We start from the raw sequence: 19,486 nt of genomic DNA on the forward strand, positions 1-19,486 counted from the left end.
AAATTTATAATGATATGGTGAATGTGTTAGGTGAAAGTGCTCCTTCATATGTAACAGTAAAAAATTGGGTTGCTGAATTTAAGCGTGGTCGTACAAGCATTGAAGATGAACCACGTAGTGGACGTCCAAAAACAGCAACAACAACAGAAATTGTAGCCAAAGTGCATGATATGGTATTCAATGATCCGCGAATAGAAGTGCGTGAAATTGCTAATATCATGGGCATCTCAAATGTTCGAGTCCATTTAAATTTGCATGAAGAACTACAGATGAAAAAGCTTTCCGCAAGATGGGTGCCGCATTTGTTAACAGTCGATCAAAAACGCATAAGAATGAACATTTCTCAAGCTTGTTTGGATCGTTTTAAGCGAAATAAAATGTATTTTAAGCGTCGTTTCATAACTGTTGAGGAGACATGGATCCGCCACTATACTCCAAAGACAAAATAACAATCCAAACAATGAACTGAAGCTGGAGGAAGTGCCCCAAAAAAGGCCAAAACAATTCAATCGGCTGGTAAGGTTATGACAACGGTTTTTTGGGACTTCAAAGGTATTTTATTGATTGACTATCTGCAAAAGGGTAAAACAATAAATTCAGAGTACTATTGCAACCTTTTGGATCAATTAAATGTACAAATTCGAGAAAAACGTCCTGGCTTACAACACAAAAAAATAAATTTTCATCAAGACAACGCACCAGCGCACATCAGTGTTTTAACAATGGCTAAAATCAACGAATTAAAGTACGAGTTGATTGACCACCCACCTTATTCTCCTGATTTAGCTCCCAGTGACTTTTACTTGTTTCCAAATCTAAAAAAAAAAAATCCTTGCTGGCTAGGCTGTCCATTACATCTCTTTTAAAGAGAACATGTTCTCTTTTTGTGTTCGTATCTTTTTGTTCACTCTCTTTTTTTTGATGCCGTATTTTTATGTCCAACAGTGCTCTTTATGTACTCTATTTAAAAAAATAAAAATCTTAGATTGATGGAATTTTATTTATTTAGTAGGAATTCGTCACAATTGTTCGCCACTAATTGTTTACTGGGTTAAATCTGTTGACAAATTAAAGGCCGGAACACAATTGCGACGTTTCGACGTACGGCGTTAAAATTAGAAAAAGATGTAATTGAACGTACGACGTAAATACGCCAATACGTTGTCGTCGTCAATTGTGGGCGAGATCCTAGAAACATGTGTGTTATATTTTTGACAGCGTAATTTGGAATTTATTTTGTTTATTTTTTAAGAAAATGTGATTCTTTTGTTTTTTATTGTTTTATTATATATTTATTTCGTTGTTTCTATCATTAGAAACTATTATTATTTTAATTTTGACATCAATAAAATTATTCATTATTTAATAAAGATTTTTTTATTGTAAACTCTTTTTTAGTTAAAATGTTCTCTTTTTTAAAAGCGAAAGTTCTCTTTTGAAAATTATCCATATGGAAACCCTATTGCTGGCAAGCGGTTTACCTCAAATGAAGATGCAATTATAGTTGTAAACCACTATTTTGAAGACCTTGAGGAAAACTATTTCAATCAAGGGATAGAATTGCTAGAAAAGCGTTGGACTAAGTGTATTGAAGTTTCAGGAGATTATATTGAAAAATAAAAATATTTTTGAAAAACTAACTATTCTCTCTCATTGATAGGCTAAGAAGTTTCCGAACCGCCCTCGTATTACTACTGCTACAAAGATTATAATAACGCGTTGTTTTCTCAATATCGAGCTCCAACAACTTTTAGTTCCCACAACACCTACCTACTCTAAGAAGAATTTATGAACGTAGTTGTATTTCATCGTCAATACGCTTCCCTGGTTTATGTGACCAAAAACCGTTGGTTGTTTATGTCAATGCGATAGCAATAAAAATAAATTCATAATTTCTAGTGAGAGAAACGATAGGAAGAGAGAGAGAGAGAGAGTTAAAATGAGCATGCAATATGATTTTGCAAAATAGATATTTATGGGTTGCCATATTCACCGAATTATTAGCATTTGACGGAATAACAAGTGATAATTCACTATTTCATTGGAATAGGTAAAGAAATTATTACAGTAAATGTTTGAGGTTAAGTAAAAGAAACGATGGATACTTAGACTGTCTCGACTCCACAGCCCAGAATTGAAGTCAAACGAGCTGATGTTTACATTTAAAGTTTGAACATAAAGAAAGGTACCAAATGTGATGCGGGGTTTTCACTTCTTTTTACTACTTCTACTTCTTTTATTCATAAAGTTCCAAAAATATTACAAAATTGTCAACTTTAATAAAATCCGCATGCGAAGTAGCATAGAAGACGCATTTCTCTCAATGGAGTCGTTTTACCCAGCGTTGCCAATTTAGCTTTTTTCCCGCTAGATTTGGCTTTTTTTGAAGACGTTTAGCGGGAAAAAAATGCATTTAGCTTTTAGCTTTTTTTCTGGCTTTTTTTCATGACCCTTTTAGCTATTTTTGGCTTTTTTTATTTTCGACACGTTTCTATTGAAATATGGATAAATCGGCGTTTTTATCTAAGCCTTGCTGCAAGTATAAGGGTTTCCACATATTTCAAAGCTCAGTTGAAAAATTAATAATGAGTCCAGCCATTATGCGGGCATTTTTGTAGCAAATACACCTTGTTATATTGTCGTCTCCTTAAAATACGAACGCGAGTTTTGGTTATAATAGCATTTGTGAATTTCTTTTATATAAACTGTTTTCCTTGTCCAAAAGACGATAAAGTCGTTTTGTCCTTATAATTAAGTGATTCAACTTAAAAATGGGTATGTTTTCATGAAAGAAGGAAGAATTAATGAAATAGTCTTTAAATGTGAGGAGTTTTTGGTTTGTGGCAACCAAAATAGCGTTCAAAAATAGAAGATGTTTTTCAACACTTTATTTTAAAAACGTATATATACAATAATTTCTACTTGAAGTCGAGACTGAATTTGGAAATTTAAGTTGGCGTTAGCACGTTTTTAAAGCACTTTGATAGCTCATGAAGAAAAGGAAAATGTTTTTACTGGGAAATGTAAACTATAGGTATTTTCTACAATTTAAATAAAAGTAGTGTATTTCGAATTTTTCACAACCAAACTAAAATTTTATTTAAAAAAATTACAAATCATTTTTTTTACCAAATCCAAAGCATGCTTAGATCATTTAATATTTTAAAATAACAAGTAAATAAAAGGTGTTGGGAAGGTAGCTCCCACAAAACGAAGGACTTCCAGTAAAAAAATTGTGGTAGTAATCAAAATGTATCGAATACGCAAACAGAGCTAATATGCCTTAGATATTGTTACAGTCTCACAGAAGTGGAATTAAAATGAAAATAATATGCATTGTAAGTGAAATAAAGCCTTTAAGTTTGTTAAATTTCAATCAAAAATGTGACTTTTGATACAAACAAATTTAGCTTTTTTTCTAGCTATTTTTTTTAGCATTTTTTAGCTTTTTTTAGCTATTTTTTTGGGCAAATCTAGCGGTTTTTGGTGAAACAATTCTGGCAACGCTGGTTTTACCCTAATAGTAGTGATTCGACTTAAAACTGGCTATCTTTGTATGAAAGAAAAATTTGGTTTGACTAAGGTCAATTTGACTTTAATAATTCTGAAAAATAATTCAAAATGAATTAAATCGTCTTTAAATTTGTTGACTTTTTGTAAGCAATAATTTCGGCCGTGCCGAATCTTAAATACCCACCACCATGAATAAAATATAATAGTTGCCTTTGAAAACTCTTAGTCGTAGCGGGTTACTTTAATATGCAGTGGACGCCCGAAAGAGGTGATTACCGACGAAAACATCAAAAAAATCCACAAAATGATTTTGAATGACCGTAAAATGAAGTTGATCGAGATAGCAGAGGCCTTAAAGATATCAAAGGAACGTGTGTCATATCATTCATCAAGATTTGGATATGCGGAAGCTCTGTGCAAAATGGGTGCCGCGCGAGCTCACATTTGACCAAAAACAACAACGTGTTGATGATTCTGAGCGGTGTTTGCAGCTGTTAACTCGTAATACATCCGAGTTTTCCGTCGATATGTGACAATGGATGAAACATGGCTCCATCACTACACTCCTGAGTCCAATCGACAGTTGCTTCCCCAACCACCGTATTCTCCAGATCTGGCCCACAGCGACTTTTTCTTGTTCTCAGACCTCAAAAGGATGCTAGCAGGGAAAAAATTTGGCTGCAATGAAGAGATGATCGCCGAAATTGAGGCCTATTTTGAGGCAAAACAGAAGGAGTACTACCAAAATGGTATAAAAAAATTGGAACGTCGTTATAATCGTTGTATCGCTCTTGAAAGGAACTATGTTGAATAATAAAAACAAATTTTGACAAAAAAATGTGTTTTTCTTTGTTAGACCGGGGACTTATCAGCCAACCTGTTACAACAGACAGACGGACATGGTTATATCGTCTCAGAATTTCTCCCTTATCAAGAATATATATCCTTTATATAGTCGGAAATCGATATTTCGATGTGTTACAAACGGAATGAAACAATTTTATTATAGCCCCATCACCATTCTACGGTGGTTGGAATAAAAAAGTATTCAAAAATAGGAGATATTTCCTTACATAGCATAATTTCCATTTGCAGTCGAGTATAAATTTAGAAATTTAAGTAGTCGTTAGCAAGTTTTTAAAGGACTTTTATAGCACATGAAGGAAAAAGCTGAAAAAAGGAATAAATTAAAATTTGTTTCCTAGAATGAAGTATGCAAATCTGAAATTAAAAAAAATATGTTCTTACTTCAATTCTTCGGTTTTTTTGGCTCGGAATCAATACAAAAATCATTACTGTGAAGAGAAAATCTTTGGAATCTTTTTTGTCAGTGTAGTTCACAAATCCAGCAATAGTAATGCGTATATTTATTTTTTGTTTCATAAAATAATTGCCAACAAATTTCTTGAGGCTTTTTATTAGGGAATTTCGGTTCAAATTGGGTATTTTTTGAAGGGGGTTAAAGCTGGTAACTGGCAACTCTGCTCAGCTTGACGAACTCACTAATAAAAGTAAAGTGAAATTTGAACACGTTTGGCTTCATGACAAAAAAAATACAACAATCAAAACAAACATTTGTTCCCACTTTGGAATTCATACCAGAACACATGTGAGCAAATGAACGTACGAATCTCTTTGAATTTCTCTATGATGTTAGTAACTCTCATCTTAATTCATATTTTCGCAAGTATTGCTGTATACAGGTATCTCTCCGGTAGGTTGTTGCGTGGGGGTGGGGAGGGGAGCCAAACGAATCTTGGGTGTTATGAATTGGATTGATGAGAGGAGTGTAGCAAGCGGAAAGATGATTGAATAAACGAATCTAAACCGAACATTTGCGGTGATGTTGGTAACGGACACGATGGAAAGTGAAGTAGACCGACCGACCTCCAAATGAAATCAATCTCTGGCTGAGCATAACTTTAGTAGACGTGCAAATTCTCAGTAGATCGGTTATATTTGAATAGATACGCGCGCGCCCGTTTATACGTTACGCTCGTACTCCACGCGAATTTCAAACCAAAAAACAATAACAAAGTAAATACGAACAAATTGCAAAGTTCGGTCGAATTGAAACAACTACAACAATATCATTTTTGTTTTTGTTAATAACCATAAAAATGCTAAAATAATAATAATAATAATAATAATAACAACAACAACGACGACGACAAAAATTGGTTTCTGCCGTGTTATTTTTGCTGGTGATATCTTGTATGTGAGAATTATGCGTGCGTGTGTATGAGTGTGGGTTATGAAAAAAAACACAAAAATAAAAACAAAGAAATAAATGGAATAAATAAGAAAAAATATTATCATAGAAAAGTACTTTAGTACTACCAAATTTATGTAGAGCTTTTGTTTGAAAAAAATATTGAATTGCAAATATTCGTTAAAACACTGTGACAACCGACAACAACAACAGCGACATTTTGATAAGAAATCAATTAAATTCACACACTCACACACTATGGTAAAACCCTTTCACACTACCACGGTGGCTCAACACCTTCGAGAAAAGCATATTGTGCGTGGTCAAAGAAAACAAGTGTGTGCGTGTGAATCTTTGTCGGCATATGTATTCGGTTATGCTGAAACCTTTTGCGACGTCTTCATTGCTTTCTGCAGCCTTGTAATGTGCAATGTTGCTATTTTAGCGGCGTTTCCCAGAAATTTAGTGCTTTTTTTAGATCTTCGCGGGACAATTTTTATTTTAGCTGTTTGTTTGGGCTTTTTATAAAGTATTTATTATTAGTTATTTGTTGCTCTATAGGGTGGAAATTATATTACCATAGTCATTCCATTAGTAACGCCTCGAAGAATTGTTAAGTTTTTATATATTTTAGCCCGAGTTCTAGTTCTATGTTCTATATTTTGGTCAGTCCATGAATTTTGTATACACCCAAACCACTAAGTGGTCAATCTGGTGCTAAACCCCTTATTATATTATATACACTGAGTCAAAATAATCTCCGTATAGGTATTTTATTTTTTACCAAAATGAAGTATTGAATGGAAATGGAAAAAAATTAAAAACTAAATAAAAGTAATGACGTTTACCCTGTCAAAATTTTTTGGATTTGACGGCGCTTCTGAGAATGCCCACCACGACGAAAACAGTCGTTTACGATATCCAAAACTCGTCGGAAAAGCGCCGTTACTATTGAGAAGTTGTACCACGCCAAGTTACTACAAAAAAGTATCGAATGAGTGCAATTATTAGGTGCCTTTTTTAATAAATTTAGAAAGACGCCAATAAGAGTCCCTTCAAACTATTAGAAAAAGTAAATTTTAAGATAGTTGTAAAAGAATCATTGTGGTCAAGTTAAATACGATTGTTTAGATGTTTATTAATTTGAATAACAATTTATAACTTATTCCAGGTACAACATTTATACGAATAAAAACACATTGAACATAATGCCTTAAATACGAATGATTTATAAGTTGAAATTCTGCTATATTCGGCTGATGCTCCAGCGTCTATCAGTGTTTATTCTTGATGAATGCAGCGTGTCTGGAAAAATATCTGAAAAACTATCACTTTACTCCATTTGAAATTCGAAAATTGTTCACCAATGTACCTTTAACAATTTTAAGCATAATAACTAAGGTTCCACCACTTCATTTTCGTTTTTTTTTTTTAATAAATTATAACAAGCTAGTTGCGCTTGGTGTTTCACAAAATATAAAATTGCTGTTATGACAATAGTGATGGCATAATAGTTTTATGTACGTTTTGTACATTTTGATACGCTTCCTCATCACAGTTGGCGATTGTTGTAGTATCATTTACGATTCTCTGGTAGCGATGAGGATGAAATGGAACTTTGAATACGTTGTTATCGATCGTTAACATTTTGCTCCCATGAGATATACATGGCAAAATGTGTTATTGGCACACAATCGAAATTTCCGCTAGAGTTGCATACTTGGTTTTAAGCGTAAAAAACAACAATAAAAAATGCCAATAGGAATGAATAGTCTCCAGTCTATTTTTTTTTTTGTTTGGGTTACCCTTTTGTATTGCCGTTACCCTTCTGTGGTTGGATATTAACTGCTCATCCATATCGTTTAGAAATTTGCGGCAGTCTATGTCCCTTATCAACTTGATAAGGACCAATACATTTTATTAATATCTGTTACGAATGATTTTTGCTAAATTATCATAGAAATGTAGTATTGAATTATTGTTGGTAGAAGATTCCTTTTTTTTTTGTAGAAATTTTAAAGCTTTTTCAGATTAACAAATATATACTTTGACTATATATTTCCCTATATTTCAGTCGAAATAAGATGACGACGATATATATTGGCCGAAAACTGTCAGCGGCTTCATTCTTTTGCTGTCTGGTGTTTGTTTCTGTTCTTCAAATTCAATTTTTATTACCTTTTAATAGCAAACAAAAATATTACATTAGAAGTGTCTATTGTCAATGATATTAATATAATTGCCAGCGCATTATAAAAATGCGATTCAAATATGCACATTACTAAGTATTTCCTGTCCGGCAGGAAGTTAAAATTGTGGACGTTAAGAGAACAAAAGTAATATTTTGTAGAAAAGGCACTACCAACCGTCATCATTACCGTTGAGAATTTTTAGAGAATGGCATGTGTCACAAGTCAAAAAAGGTGGCACATAATTTTTAAAAAAGTGGCGCAAAAAGTGGTACACTTTTTCATAAAGAAAATTCAGCAATTAAACGCATTTATATCAGTGTAGTATATAGCGCAGTGAAATATTTTTTTCTAATTTAGATCTTAACTAGTCTTACATTAATTTCATCTCCATATATATGACAATCTTTGAAATTTAATATTCAGGAGACTAACCCGGCTTATCTACCATAGAAAAATTTCCATGTCTATTTTTAGGCGGTAAAAGTATACACTGATATTATGGTAAAAAAAGAAAAAATTCTCCACATATAATATTCTACTCGTGAACTCGATTATTTGTTAAGAATCCAGTCATATCTGTAAACTTAACGCTATTAGGGATTGAAAGTGGAACAGTATGACAAAAAAACTATAAAGTATCATATTTAATAACACAAAAGTATCAACGTTTGCAAAACGTGGCAAATTTGACACTAACGGTAACACTGCCTACCGTATTTTACTCAATCGACTCAATGATTTTAAAGAAGAAAATGGTATTGTAGATCTATTATTTTTGGTTTATCTACACTAAACCTACATTAATTCTCTCTGCCTCAAGATCTGAGAAAATGGAACCAAGAAGGCGGATCGTTATACAAATATTTTGGCGCCCAACGTGAGACCCATAGCGGTAGAGGAACACGTACGTGTATTTCTTATGGGAAGCCCAAAATATGCATCGGAATTTCGTGACTGCTAGTGGCATGTCGCCAAATTAAAATCTATCCTATCGGCAAATGGGATATTATTGCCATCGCTTATCAAATTTTTGAACTCACCACAAGCCGTTGTTGTTGTCATTGTTGTATACCAATAAACTCTTTTTGATAAAACTAAGTAAGTTACAGTCTATTTCTGATATCCGAATTCTGCTGTTCGTTCGCATACAAAACGAAAATCAGCTGATTTCGGTTTCTCTAAGCTCTATCTAAACGACAAGTGAGACGAAAATCAATGCGAACGAAAACGTAACGTTACCACTAAAATTGGGTTTCTCTAACTCCATTCGTTCGCATTTTGTCGAACATAAATGTCAAATCCACTCACTTTGCACAAACCTTTCGTTTTGTGGAAAAAGGCATTCATGAATAGAGAAAAACTTAATAATTGATAAATTGATTAAAGCTTTTTGGTGCAAAAATATAATAAAAGTGATTTATATAGATCTATTTCTCTTTATAACCGCCATATAGACCGTTTAAAGGAAATTCTAAAATGAACAAACGCATACATTTGGAATGAAACACTCATTAAAAGGATAACCGAAACCTAATTATTGCAGATATATAGAAATACAAATACATATCTCTCTACGAGGGCTAATTTCTTAAAAAAAAATATTGAGCTAAACCAAATATCAACAATGAGAAAAATTTGCAAAATAAACGGCGATGCCAGATTAAATTTTATGGAAAATTATTTTTAAAATCTATGGGCCTTTTTCAAGTAATTGAAATAGTTGAGATCTGGTAATATTAGCATTTGACAGTAACGTAAGCCATGCGAACGAACGAAAGGAAGTTAGAGAAACCCAAATCTAGACGAAAGTGAGTGACTGCCGTTCGTTCGCAATTGCTTTCGTTCGGTTATCAGAAATTTGTTAGTGTCAGCAGAGAGTATAAAGAAAACAAGAGGACGAAAATTTCTCTTCTGCCTGCAGCTTTGACTTCCACCTACTGTCGCAGTTTCGCTTGACAGTTTAGTTCTCTCTCTGGTGTCAGTTCTAAAATAAAACAAATTATTTACCCCCATATGCATATAATCTCCTTCGTTAAAAATGTCAGTAATTTGTTTTGCATATGGGAATTATTCACTAAACTTCAATAATTGTAACTTCTGCTTGAACGTTAAATATTATAAATTTTGTATATTTTAGTAAATAAAATTTACAAAATATATTTTCGCCATTGCAATTGTGTTGCCGTGATTTTAAAATAATGTAAAGGGATGCCACCTTGCTATTATATTATAATATTCTTCTCATATTTGATTAAAGATGTAATATAAGCAAGGTGGCATCATTGTCAACTACCTTTAGTGTGTAAATATAACCATAGCGATAGGCGGTAGGCGAACACTTATTTACGTGTATTTCTTATGGGAAGCCCAAAATCCGCGACGGAATACCGTGACGGCTAGCGGCGTGTCGCTAAATTAAAACTTATTCTAACTCCTTGGCGAAAACTGGTATAGTGTTGCCATCGCTTATCAATTTTTTAACTCACCACTAGGAATTGCTGTTGCCTGGAGACGTGTAGATTATTTTTTCTTGAAATAACTCAACAAATAACAAGCCATTGTATGTTTTTATTCAACTTCATTGTTTAATATTGTCAAAGCGTGCTGTATTGACAACAAAAACGCTAGGAAACGTGAAAAAGGGAATTATTCGCCGTCGAGCTTATTGTATTTGCCGTTGCGGCAAAAATGTTTCGCCTACCGCCTATCGCTATGGTTATATTTACACACTTAAACTGGCATCTTTCAGAATAAAAAAAATATACCTCCAGCGGAAATCGTTTGCTTGTATAGCAGCAAAATATAAACACACTGAATTTTTTTAGCAAATTAATTTTTTTTTGTGGAGAGCTGTTTCCGAAATTAAATATCTAGCCAACCTAAATAAACAATAAAAATAACATTTAACGTCTTGAAGTTTAGTGAAAAATAGAGTTTGTGTCAAATTTGTCCTATCTGTGATATTAGGCCTGTTTCCTTTTAGTACTTGATGTAACATTTGTGTGAGCTACATCTTATCAGAGCAAATCGTGTGGGTGTTGCCAGATTGTATTTGGATAAAGTGGCATTTCCTCGATTCACAATAGAAGTTTATTGTGTTATCCCTCGACTTCTTCCTTTGGAGCAACGTGAAATATAAGGTCAATGTCAATAGCCCATCGTCCATTTAAGACCTCAAAAGGTATCGGTGACATTGAGACCATGCGTTACTATTCGTTTTTCTATCGGTGTAAAAATCAATGGTTCCATATATTTCCAGACTATCAATCATCATAGCTACAATTACCAAACGGAAATAGACACCTGCGAATTTAAATAATTATAGCCATAGAAATATTGAACTTCCAACTTCCTTTCAATTGTATAATATTAGTTTCAGAGTTCACTTTCAATATGTATATATATTGTATGCTTTTTAATATTAATTGTTATTCAAAAATGGTGTCTGCAATAAATCAGGGAATACACTTTATATTTTTTTTATTGCAACATTTTCGTGTAAGATATGTAAAATGTGCTATTGTGAATCTATATGAAAATATTAACATTCACAATAGCAAATTATTGGGAACTAGTAGAGCGATCACTTTGAGATTGACATAAGCTCCGTTCGAGAGCCCGATAATTTCGTTTGTTTTCACTATAGACATTGTAATACATAGATGATCCACTATTCTCTTTAAAAAAATGTGACAGTTCCACAAATTAATTTTCTGACATTTCGTTTTGATTTTTTCTTAAAGAGTCAGTCCCAAACATTAATTTTCGCGCATTTGCTTTTGTGTTGTACGTAAAGAGTGCTGCTCGAAATTAAATTTCGTATTTGGTCACAATTTTTTGTTCAAATATGAACTTTTAATATATTAATTTATTTATAAATCCTCTGTTGCATCATAAACGTTCTAATTTTGTGTAAAATTGGCAAACTACAAAAAGGAAAACGAAAGAGATTGTAAGCGTGCTCTTATTTTTCTCGTTTATTCTTAATCTTCGGAACTGTCAAACATAGTTTGACACCAATGGCTCATCTATGTATTATAAGGTCTATGGTTTTCACCATAAAGACAGCAAATTAGGAACTAACAAAACGAGCACTTTGAGATTGACATAAACTCACGGTTGCCACAGTTGGTAGAATTCTACCAAAAATGGTAGATGTTTTTTAACGCTTTGTAGATTGGTAGAACTCTTGATGTTTGGTAGGGAGAATAAAAAGACAAGAGAACGAAAAACAACAAATGTCAACCGTATAGATGTCGCACAAAGACTGCAGCTTTGGTATTACCGGGGTTGTGGTCGAAGCGCTGTTTTGATAAATTCTTTATAAAGTCATCGGCAGTCATAATTTCAAATTGTCTGCCAAAAAATTCAATGGAATGAAAACATTTATAAAACAGAACATTTGTTACAACAATGTAGGTTCTAAATCCTATTTTAATTACGTTTCGTAAAGCCGGCAGAGAACTGAACTGGGTGACGTCGGCGCAAACTGTATGATATTTGAGAGAAGCGCCGACAAAAACTGCATGATATTCGAGAAATTTTCCTCATGACTGTCACCTACTGACGCAGTTTCGCTTCACAGTTTCGTCATCTTGTCTTTTTATTCTCTCTGGTTTTGGTAGATTTTGCAATTTATTCCTCTCCAACTAAGAGTACTTCACAAATTTTCTATAGAAATGAAATTTTGACAAAATTTTCTATAGAAATAACATTTTGACAAAATTTTCTATAGAAATCAAATTTTGACAACATTTTCTATGGAAATAATATTTAGACAAAATTTTCTATAGAAATAAAATTTTTGACAAAGTTTTCTATAGAAATAAAATTTTGATAAAATTTCTATAGAAATAAAATTTTGACAAGATTTTCTATAGAAATATAATTGTGACGAATTTTTCTATAGAAATTATATTCTGACAAAATTTTTTATAGAAATAAAACTTTGACAACATTTTCTATTGAAATAAAATTCTGAAAAAAATTTTCAATAGATATAAAATTTTGACAAAGTTTTCTATAGAAATAAAATTTTGCAAAATAAGATTTTTTGGTTTGGCAGACAGCAAAAGAGATCTTTTGGTAGACACACTGTTAGAAAAATATGTTTTTCATATGTTCCGATATAAACAAAATGTGTTTCGGGCACAATTTTAAAACACAATATATTTAAGTGCAAACATATAATGTTCCTAAACTAACAGTAAATGTTTGGGACATCTATGTTAATATGTTAGAATATATTATGTTTGGGGCATGAATGTTTCATAAAAATCATATGTGTGAATGCAAACATATATAAATTTACAAATTTCGACTAAGTTGTGATATGTTGTGATATCAACATAACACAGCGAAAGAATCAAAAGAGAACAATTTCTGTGAAACCGCTTGTATGTTGTTTCGGAAAACTGTTTTATGATAAGGCCAAAAATTTGATATGATTAAGTCTAAATATTATTTAATTTGAATAAAGAGAATAGACATTCGGAACCAAGAGAATAGACATTTGAAAAAAAACAGCATATGTTTTCGCCTTGAGAGCAGCATTTTATGTATGTGTGGACATGAGTTTTGTTTATCATTTTGGCATATGGGCACAATTTTTTCTTGGTTCGTTAAAAGAAATCAGGGGTCTTAACAATAAAAATAACTATACTCTTTTTAGAGTTGGTACAGTAAAATGAAATAAGGAGAAAATAGTGAAAAATTACACAGTAAAATGTGTAAAAACAAAGTTTAGTTGCTCTTTATTAATAAGTAGTCCACGTGTAGTTGACGGACACCTTCAAATATAAAAGCGGGCATTAAGTTCGAGTTTTGCAGCTAAAACAATTTAAAAAGTTTATTTTCTTTAAAATGAATTATTAAAGAAAAATAAAAGACATTTTAGAGCGATGGTGTTAAATGCTAGTAAACAACTGTTCACGCCTAAATAAATTTATGTTTATATTATAAAATTATTTATGTATGTTTATACTCGACTCCACATTCTTCTTTTGTTAGAGTTTTTGAATTCCTTCCAAATTTTAAAGTTTTGTACCAGTTTTTGTTACAAAATTGTTATTTTTGCAATAAAAAAATAATATTTTATACAAAAATCATTCAATTTCGTTTATATCAAGCACTGTTACTGACTATAAATCTTTAATAACCCACATTTCGAAGTTTCATTATAAAAATTTAATATAGTATAAATATAAATGTGTAAATTAAAAAAAAAGTGTTCGGTCGGAGCAGGGATTGAACCCACGACCCTTTGCATGCAAGGCAAACAAATGTATGTTTCAATTAAATAATGTTATGTTTGCATGGGCTCGTGGGCGCTGCAAACTATGTTATATAAATGTAACTTATAACGATATTTATCTGCTGGTGACTATAACAGCTACGTAGCCCAGTGGATAGTGTGTTGGCTTACAAACTGTATGGTCCTCGGTTCGATTCTCCGTGCAGGCAACAGGTAAAATTTAAAAAATTTATAAAAGTGAATAATTTCTTCGACATTGTTTGTATTACAGAAAAAGGTGCCAAGAACTAAAATATTTCGTGGAAGTGAAAATTACGAGTATGTTAGGGAATGAGCACAATCGTCGTTGGGAAAAATTCTTCCAAGCATATAATATTTTTGGTCTCAAAATGCTTCCTAACATATAATATGTTCACATAAAACAAACATATTAACGTTTCGGCAGTATCGAATAATATATGTGCTTCCTGCAAAATATGTTTGGAACATATGTTAAAGAAGCGATTTTTTTGAGGGTGCAGCAAAAGAGAGACAGCAAAGGAGATCTAGAGAGAGATCAAATGTTACATTTGAGAAATAGAGAAGTTGCAAGTTTTTGCAACTTCCGCGAATGGGCAGAGATTTCTCTGCTTCTGGCGTCAGTCAATGAATTTCTCACATGTTACCACGTACACGCTCACAAAAAATCGCTTCTGTAACATATACTCCCAAACATATTTTGCTTCAAGCATATATATTTTTGGGTATTGCCCAAACATTTATATGTTTGATCTCTTCCAATATATAATATGTTTGAAAGCATATTGGTCTAAACAATATATGTTTGGGTAGTCTAAGTTCCAAACATTTTGTATCTTTGCATCCAAATTCAATAATGTTGTCTTCCAAAAAACAATATGTTATTATGTGAACATATAATATGTTTGGAAGCATTTTGCACCCAAAAATATTATATGCTTAAAAAAAATTCTCCCAAACAATATTGTGCTCAAAATTTTATTTATTTATTTATATATTTACAATCATAATGAATTATGAAAATAAACAGGTAATATAGGTGCTAACAACATAGGTTTTCGACCTGAATGCTCAAAATTTTGTTTCTGCCCAATTGTATATTCCCCGACATCTTTCTCACTTCCACGAGATTTTTTAGTTCTTAGCACCTTTTCTGTAATACAAACATTGTAGAAGAAATTATTCAATTTTATGATTTTTTTTATTTTAATTTTACCTTTTGCCGGACGGGGATTCGAACAGCGGACCACACAGTTTGTAAGGATCAAAGAAGTAGCTGATCAATTGCCCAAGGAAAAATAAAATTTTAATTTTGTAATAACAAGCAACAACCACCAACTTAATTCAATATCGATACCTTTTAAATAGCGCTCCAAGCTACTAAACACATATATGCTTATAGGCTATTTCTAAATTAATATATGTTTGCATCCAAGCATATTATATTTACAAACATTTTATGTCCCAAACATAATATGTTCTAACATATTAACATATATGTCCCAAACATGTTATGCTAGTTTATGAACATTATATGCTTGCACTCAAAAATATTGTGTTTAAAAATTTGTGTTCCAAACATATAATGTTTATAGCCAAACATATGAAAAACAGTCTTTTTCATCCGTGTACCTCTAATGTAGATAAATGTTTATATTCATTCTCTTAAAAAAAATACATCAAATTTTCTTCGCTGTTGATTGGTTGTAAACCAAAACATAATAGTATCTTAGTTTGGATTAAAAAACAAAACTAATTTGTTTAATATTGGTAATAGAAATGACATTGCAATTTTTCACAAAAAAAAACGAAAATGTTGGTATGGCATCTCTCCACAAAATTTATAAACAATAGACAATTGATATGTGAGACCAAAAACAATAGAAAAGGAAGATTGGAAAATGGGCGACGTCATACCAAAAGTTGCATTTACGGTGTTCGATACATACACGTTCGTTCATTTTTAATTTGCAATATTTTTTGTTAAAAACTCACAAATGATGTTAAATTTTGTGTAAATAATAATGAGAAACTTTTGACCGATTGTTCTACGTCATTCCCTGATATAAATTTCTTTTTATTCTTAGTTTAATTTGTGGAACAAAAAATCATAAACGACACGTTTACATCGAACGCCGTCAATGGTTTGATACCCTCTGCTGCCATTTTCCCATCTTCATCTTCCATTGTTTTTGTGTGAGACTCTCCAATTCCGCTGAGACCAGCGTATCTTTGCAATCAGACCAACTGACCCCAAACATAGCGATCACCCATACTAGTAGTATTCGCCGACGTTTTTACCAAAGCCAAAAAACAAAACAAATACAAAACTATTAATTTCGCATGCCACAATCTATACTAATATCTTTTTTTCACCTGTCATCGGCGGCATCTGTCACTGTTATCATCTTTGTCAACAAAATAAAAAAAACGTCGCTCCATTTCAACCCACAGAAAAAGCTCACAATCGACCTTATCGCGTTTGAATTCGAGTGTATTGCGAAAAACAAAAAAAATTAAACAACACAAGAACAAAGCAACAAATAAACAAAAGTAAAACACACATACAAACCAGTCTGCACAAGTGTCTGTAGGCATTCTGTGACGGCAACAGCAATCTAAAACAACAAAACACCTTATAATTGCGCGCACATACACACACAAACACTAATGTTGGTGTACGTCTTAATCGATTCAAATCCATTTACTATAGTGATCACATTACCGGTTTAGCGAGCACCTAAATAAAAGCGTCAACGTTTGAGCTAATAAAACAACATCGTGAATATTAGAACGAAAGCAGAGAATTTAAGAATTTCATCATGGTCTTTTATATATCACTGTTCGGCCGACATATAGAACCGCCTGATAAAGTGTTAAATGCAGAAAAAAGGTAAATATTGTTATTGGGTGGTGCAAAAAAATCTTGGGTTTATAAAAAAGCCATAAACACAAGGATCGAAATGTTCCCTTTTTCGACCTGTACTACACTGTGGAATAGGGTATTATAAGTTAGTTAATATATTTGCAAAATCCAGGGAGAGACGAGATAGTCTAATAGTATCTTTGGGAATATTGCTCATGGCACGGTTTCCAGAGTTGGTAGAATCCTTTCAAAAATTTTAGATTTTTTTGTTTGGTAGATTGGTAGAATTCTTGACGTTAGAAATAAAATTTTGACAACATTTTCTATAGAAATAAAATTTTGACAACATTTTCTATAGAAATAAAATTTTGACAAAATTTTCTATAAAAATAATTTTTTTACAAAATTTTCTATAGAAATAAAATTTTGACAAAATTTTCTACAGAAATAAAATTTTGACAAAATTTAATATAGAAAAATTTACCAAATTTTTTAAAGAAATAAAATTTTGTTAAAATTTTCTATTGAAATAAAATTTCGGCAAAATTTTCTATAGAAATAAAATTTGGACAAAATTTTCTATAGAAATAAAATTTTGACGAAATTTTCTATAAAAATAAAATTTTGACAAAATTTTCATAGAAATAAAATTTTGACAAAATTTTCTATAGAAATAAAATTTTGACAAAATTTTCTATAGAAATAAAATTTTGACAAAAATTTTCTATAGAAATAAATTTTTGACAAAATTATCTATAGAAATAAAATTTGTAGTAGTAGTATTCTTTATTTAAATTTCATTAAATTACAATTCAAATATTTGAATAAAAGTAAGCAATATGTGTATGTATAATTTAAATATAACAATGATATGATTCATTCGACTATGACTTTAGGTCGTCAGTCTTTGAAATAAAATTTTGACAAAATTTTCTATAGACAAAAAATTTGACAAAATTTTCTATAGAAATAAAATGTTGACGAATTTTCTATAGAAATAAAATCTTGTTAAAATTTTCTATAGAAATAAAATTTTGTTGAAAAAATTCATAGAAATTTTATTGAAATTTTCTATAGATATAAAATGTTGACAACATATTCTAAAGAAATACAATTTTGACAAAATTTTCTATAGAAATAAAATTCCGGCAAATTTTTCTATAAAAATAACATTTTGACAAAATTTTTTTATAGAAATAAAATTTTGTTAAACTTTTGTATAGAAATAAAATTTTGCCAAATTTTCTATAGAAATAAAATTTTCACAAAATTTCCTATAGGAATAACATTTTGATAAAATTTCTTATAGCAATATAATTTTGACAAAATTTTCTATAGAAATAAAATTTTGACAAAATACAAAAATAAAATTTTGTTAGAATTTTCTGTAGAAATAAAATGTTGACAAAATTTTCTATAGAAATAAAATGTTGACAAAATTTTTTTATAGAAATAAAATTTTGACAAAATTTTCTATAGAAATAAATTTTTGACAAAATTTTCTATAGAAATAAAATTTTGACAAAACTTTCTATAGAAATAAAGTTTTGACAATATTTTCTATAGAAATAAAATTTTGACAAAATTTTCGATAGACATAAAATTTAGAAATAAATTTCCCATTGAACTAAAATTTTGACAAAATTTTCTATAGAAATAAAATTTTGACAAAATTGTCTATAGAAATAAAATTTTTACAAAATTTTCTAAATTATATTGACCTATGTTTTGTTGTAGCTTAAATATTTTTAAAGAATAGCACTTTTGTTCGATTATTGTAAAATTTAAACTATTTTCAGTCTATCTTGTCTATGAGATGGCACCAAAGCAAAAGCAATAAAACAGCTTTTGTGTTCTCTGCTCCCCCTCCTCTCCAACGATCTGAAGTTTAAAAACGCATGTGTACCATGAAACGACTGGTACAAAAATCTGAATCTCTTTGGTATGGTGTTAGTGTGAACATTCTAAAAAACTGAATGATATTTGGAATTAGTTATTTGTACTAAACTGCTCCATATACTAGTTTGTATGTGTGTGTGAAAGTGCGACATAACACGTAGATAATTTCATGTAGACCCAAGCAACCATAAAGACTAATATACAAAGACGGCACCCATGTTTTTCTTAGCTTTGTCCGATGATGAAAATGAAGAACAACACAAAAAGAAAGTTGAAATACCCATAAAATGTATTCCTTTATCCTATAGTTCCCCAATAGAAACTGGGGTAGGTAATGCGCTTTACAGACTATCAGTTATTCCGGACGACAGTGCTCGTGTCGAACATATCCCATATATTGTGCACATTATAAGTTAAGTCCGAAGGCATAATCGATACTGCTGCATGTTTATGGGATCGACAACACATTTACCGATTATTTAGTCATCGCCGATAAGTCGTATCGATCCGACACACTGTAAGATTCTTTACAA

At 31.3% G+C, this 19,486-nt stretch overlaps 1 protein-coding gene and 1 long non-coding RNA gene across 4 annotated transcripts in view; one reads left to right on the top strand and one right to left on the bottom strand.

Moving 5' to 3' along the window:
- Positions 1-19,486, top strand: part of wnd (Mitogen-activated protein kinase kinase kinase 13 wallenda) — a 61,214-nt gene that overhangs the window by 25,769 nt on the left and 15,959 nt on the right. The window contains exons 1-2 of one of the 3 annotated variants that reach the window (XM_075306338.1): positions 5,453-5,727; positions 16,643-17,081. The exons of 1 other annotated variant lie outside the window; for it this stretch is intronic. In XM_075306338.1, the coding sequence (XP_075162453.1) occupies positions 17,011-17,081 (71 nt within the window). In that variant the 5' untranslated portion in view covers positions 5,453-5,727; positions 16,643-17,010. Of the gene's footprint in view, positions 1-5,452; positions 5,728-16,638; positions 17,082-19,486 lie in introns of those variants that run through there. One more of the 3 variants, XM_075306339.1, reaches the window with a different exon arrangement.
- LOC142235104 (uncharacterized) lies at positions 16,245-16,693 on the bottom strand. Its single transcript, XR_012721797.1, has 2 exons — positions 16,565-16,693; positions 16,245-16,463 (listed from the first exon to the last, which is right to left on the bottom strand). It is a non-coding gene; the product is annotated as an uncharacterized LOC142235104 (long non-coding RNA).

This window comes from Haematobia irritans, chromosome 4 (genome assembly GCF_050003625.1).
Source record: "Haematobia irritans isolate KBUSLIRL chromosome 4, ASM5000362v1, whole genome shotgun sequence".
NCBI lineage: Eukaryota > Metazoa > Arthropoda > Insecta > Diptera > Muscidae > Haematobia > Haematobia irritans.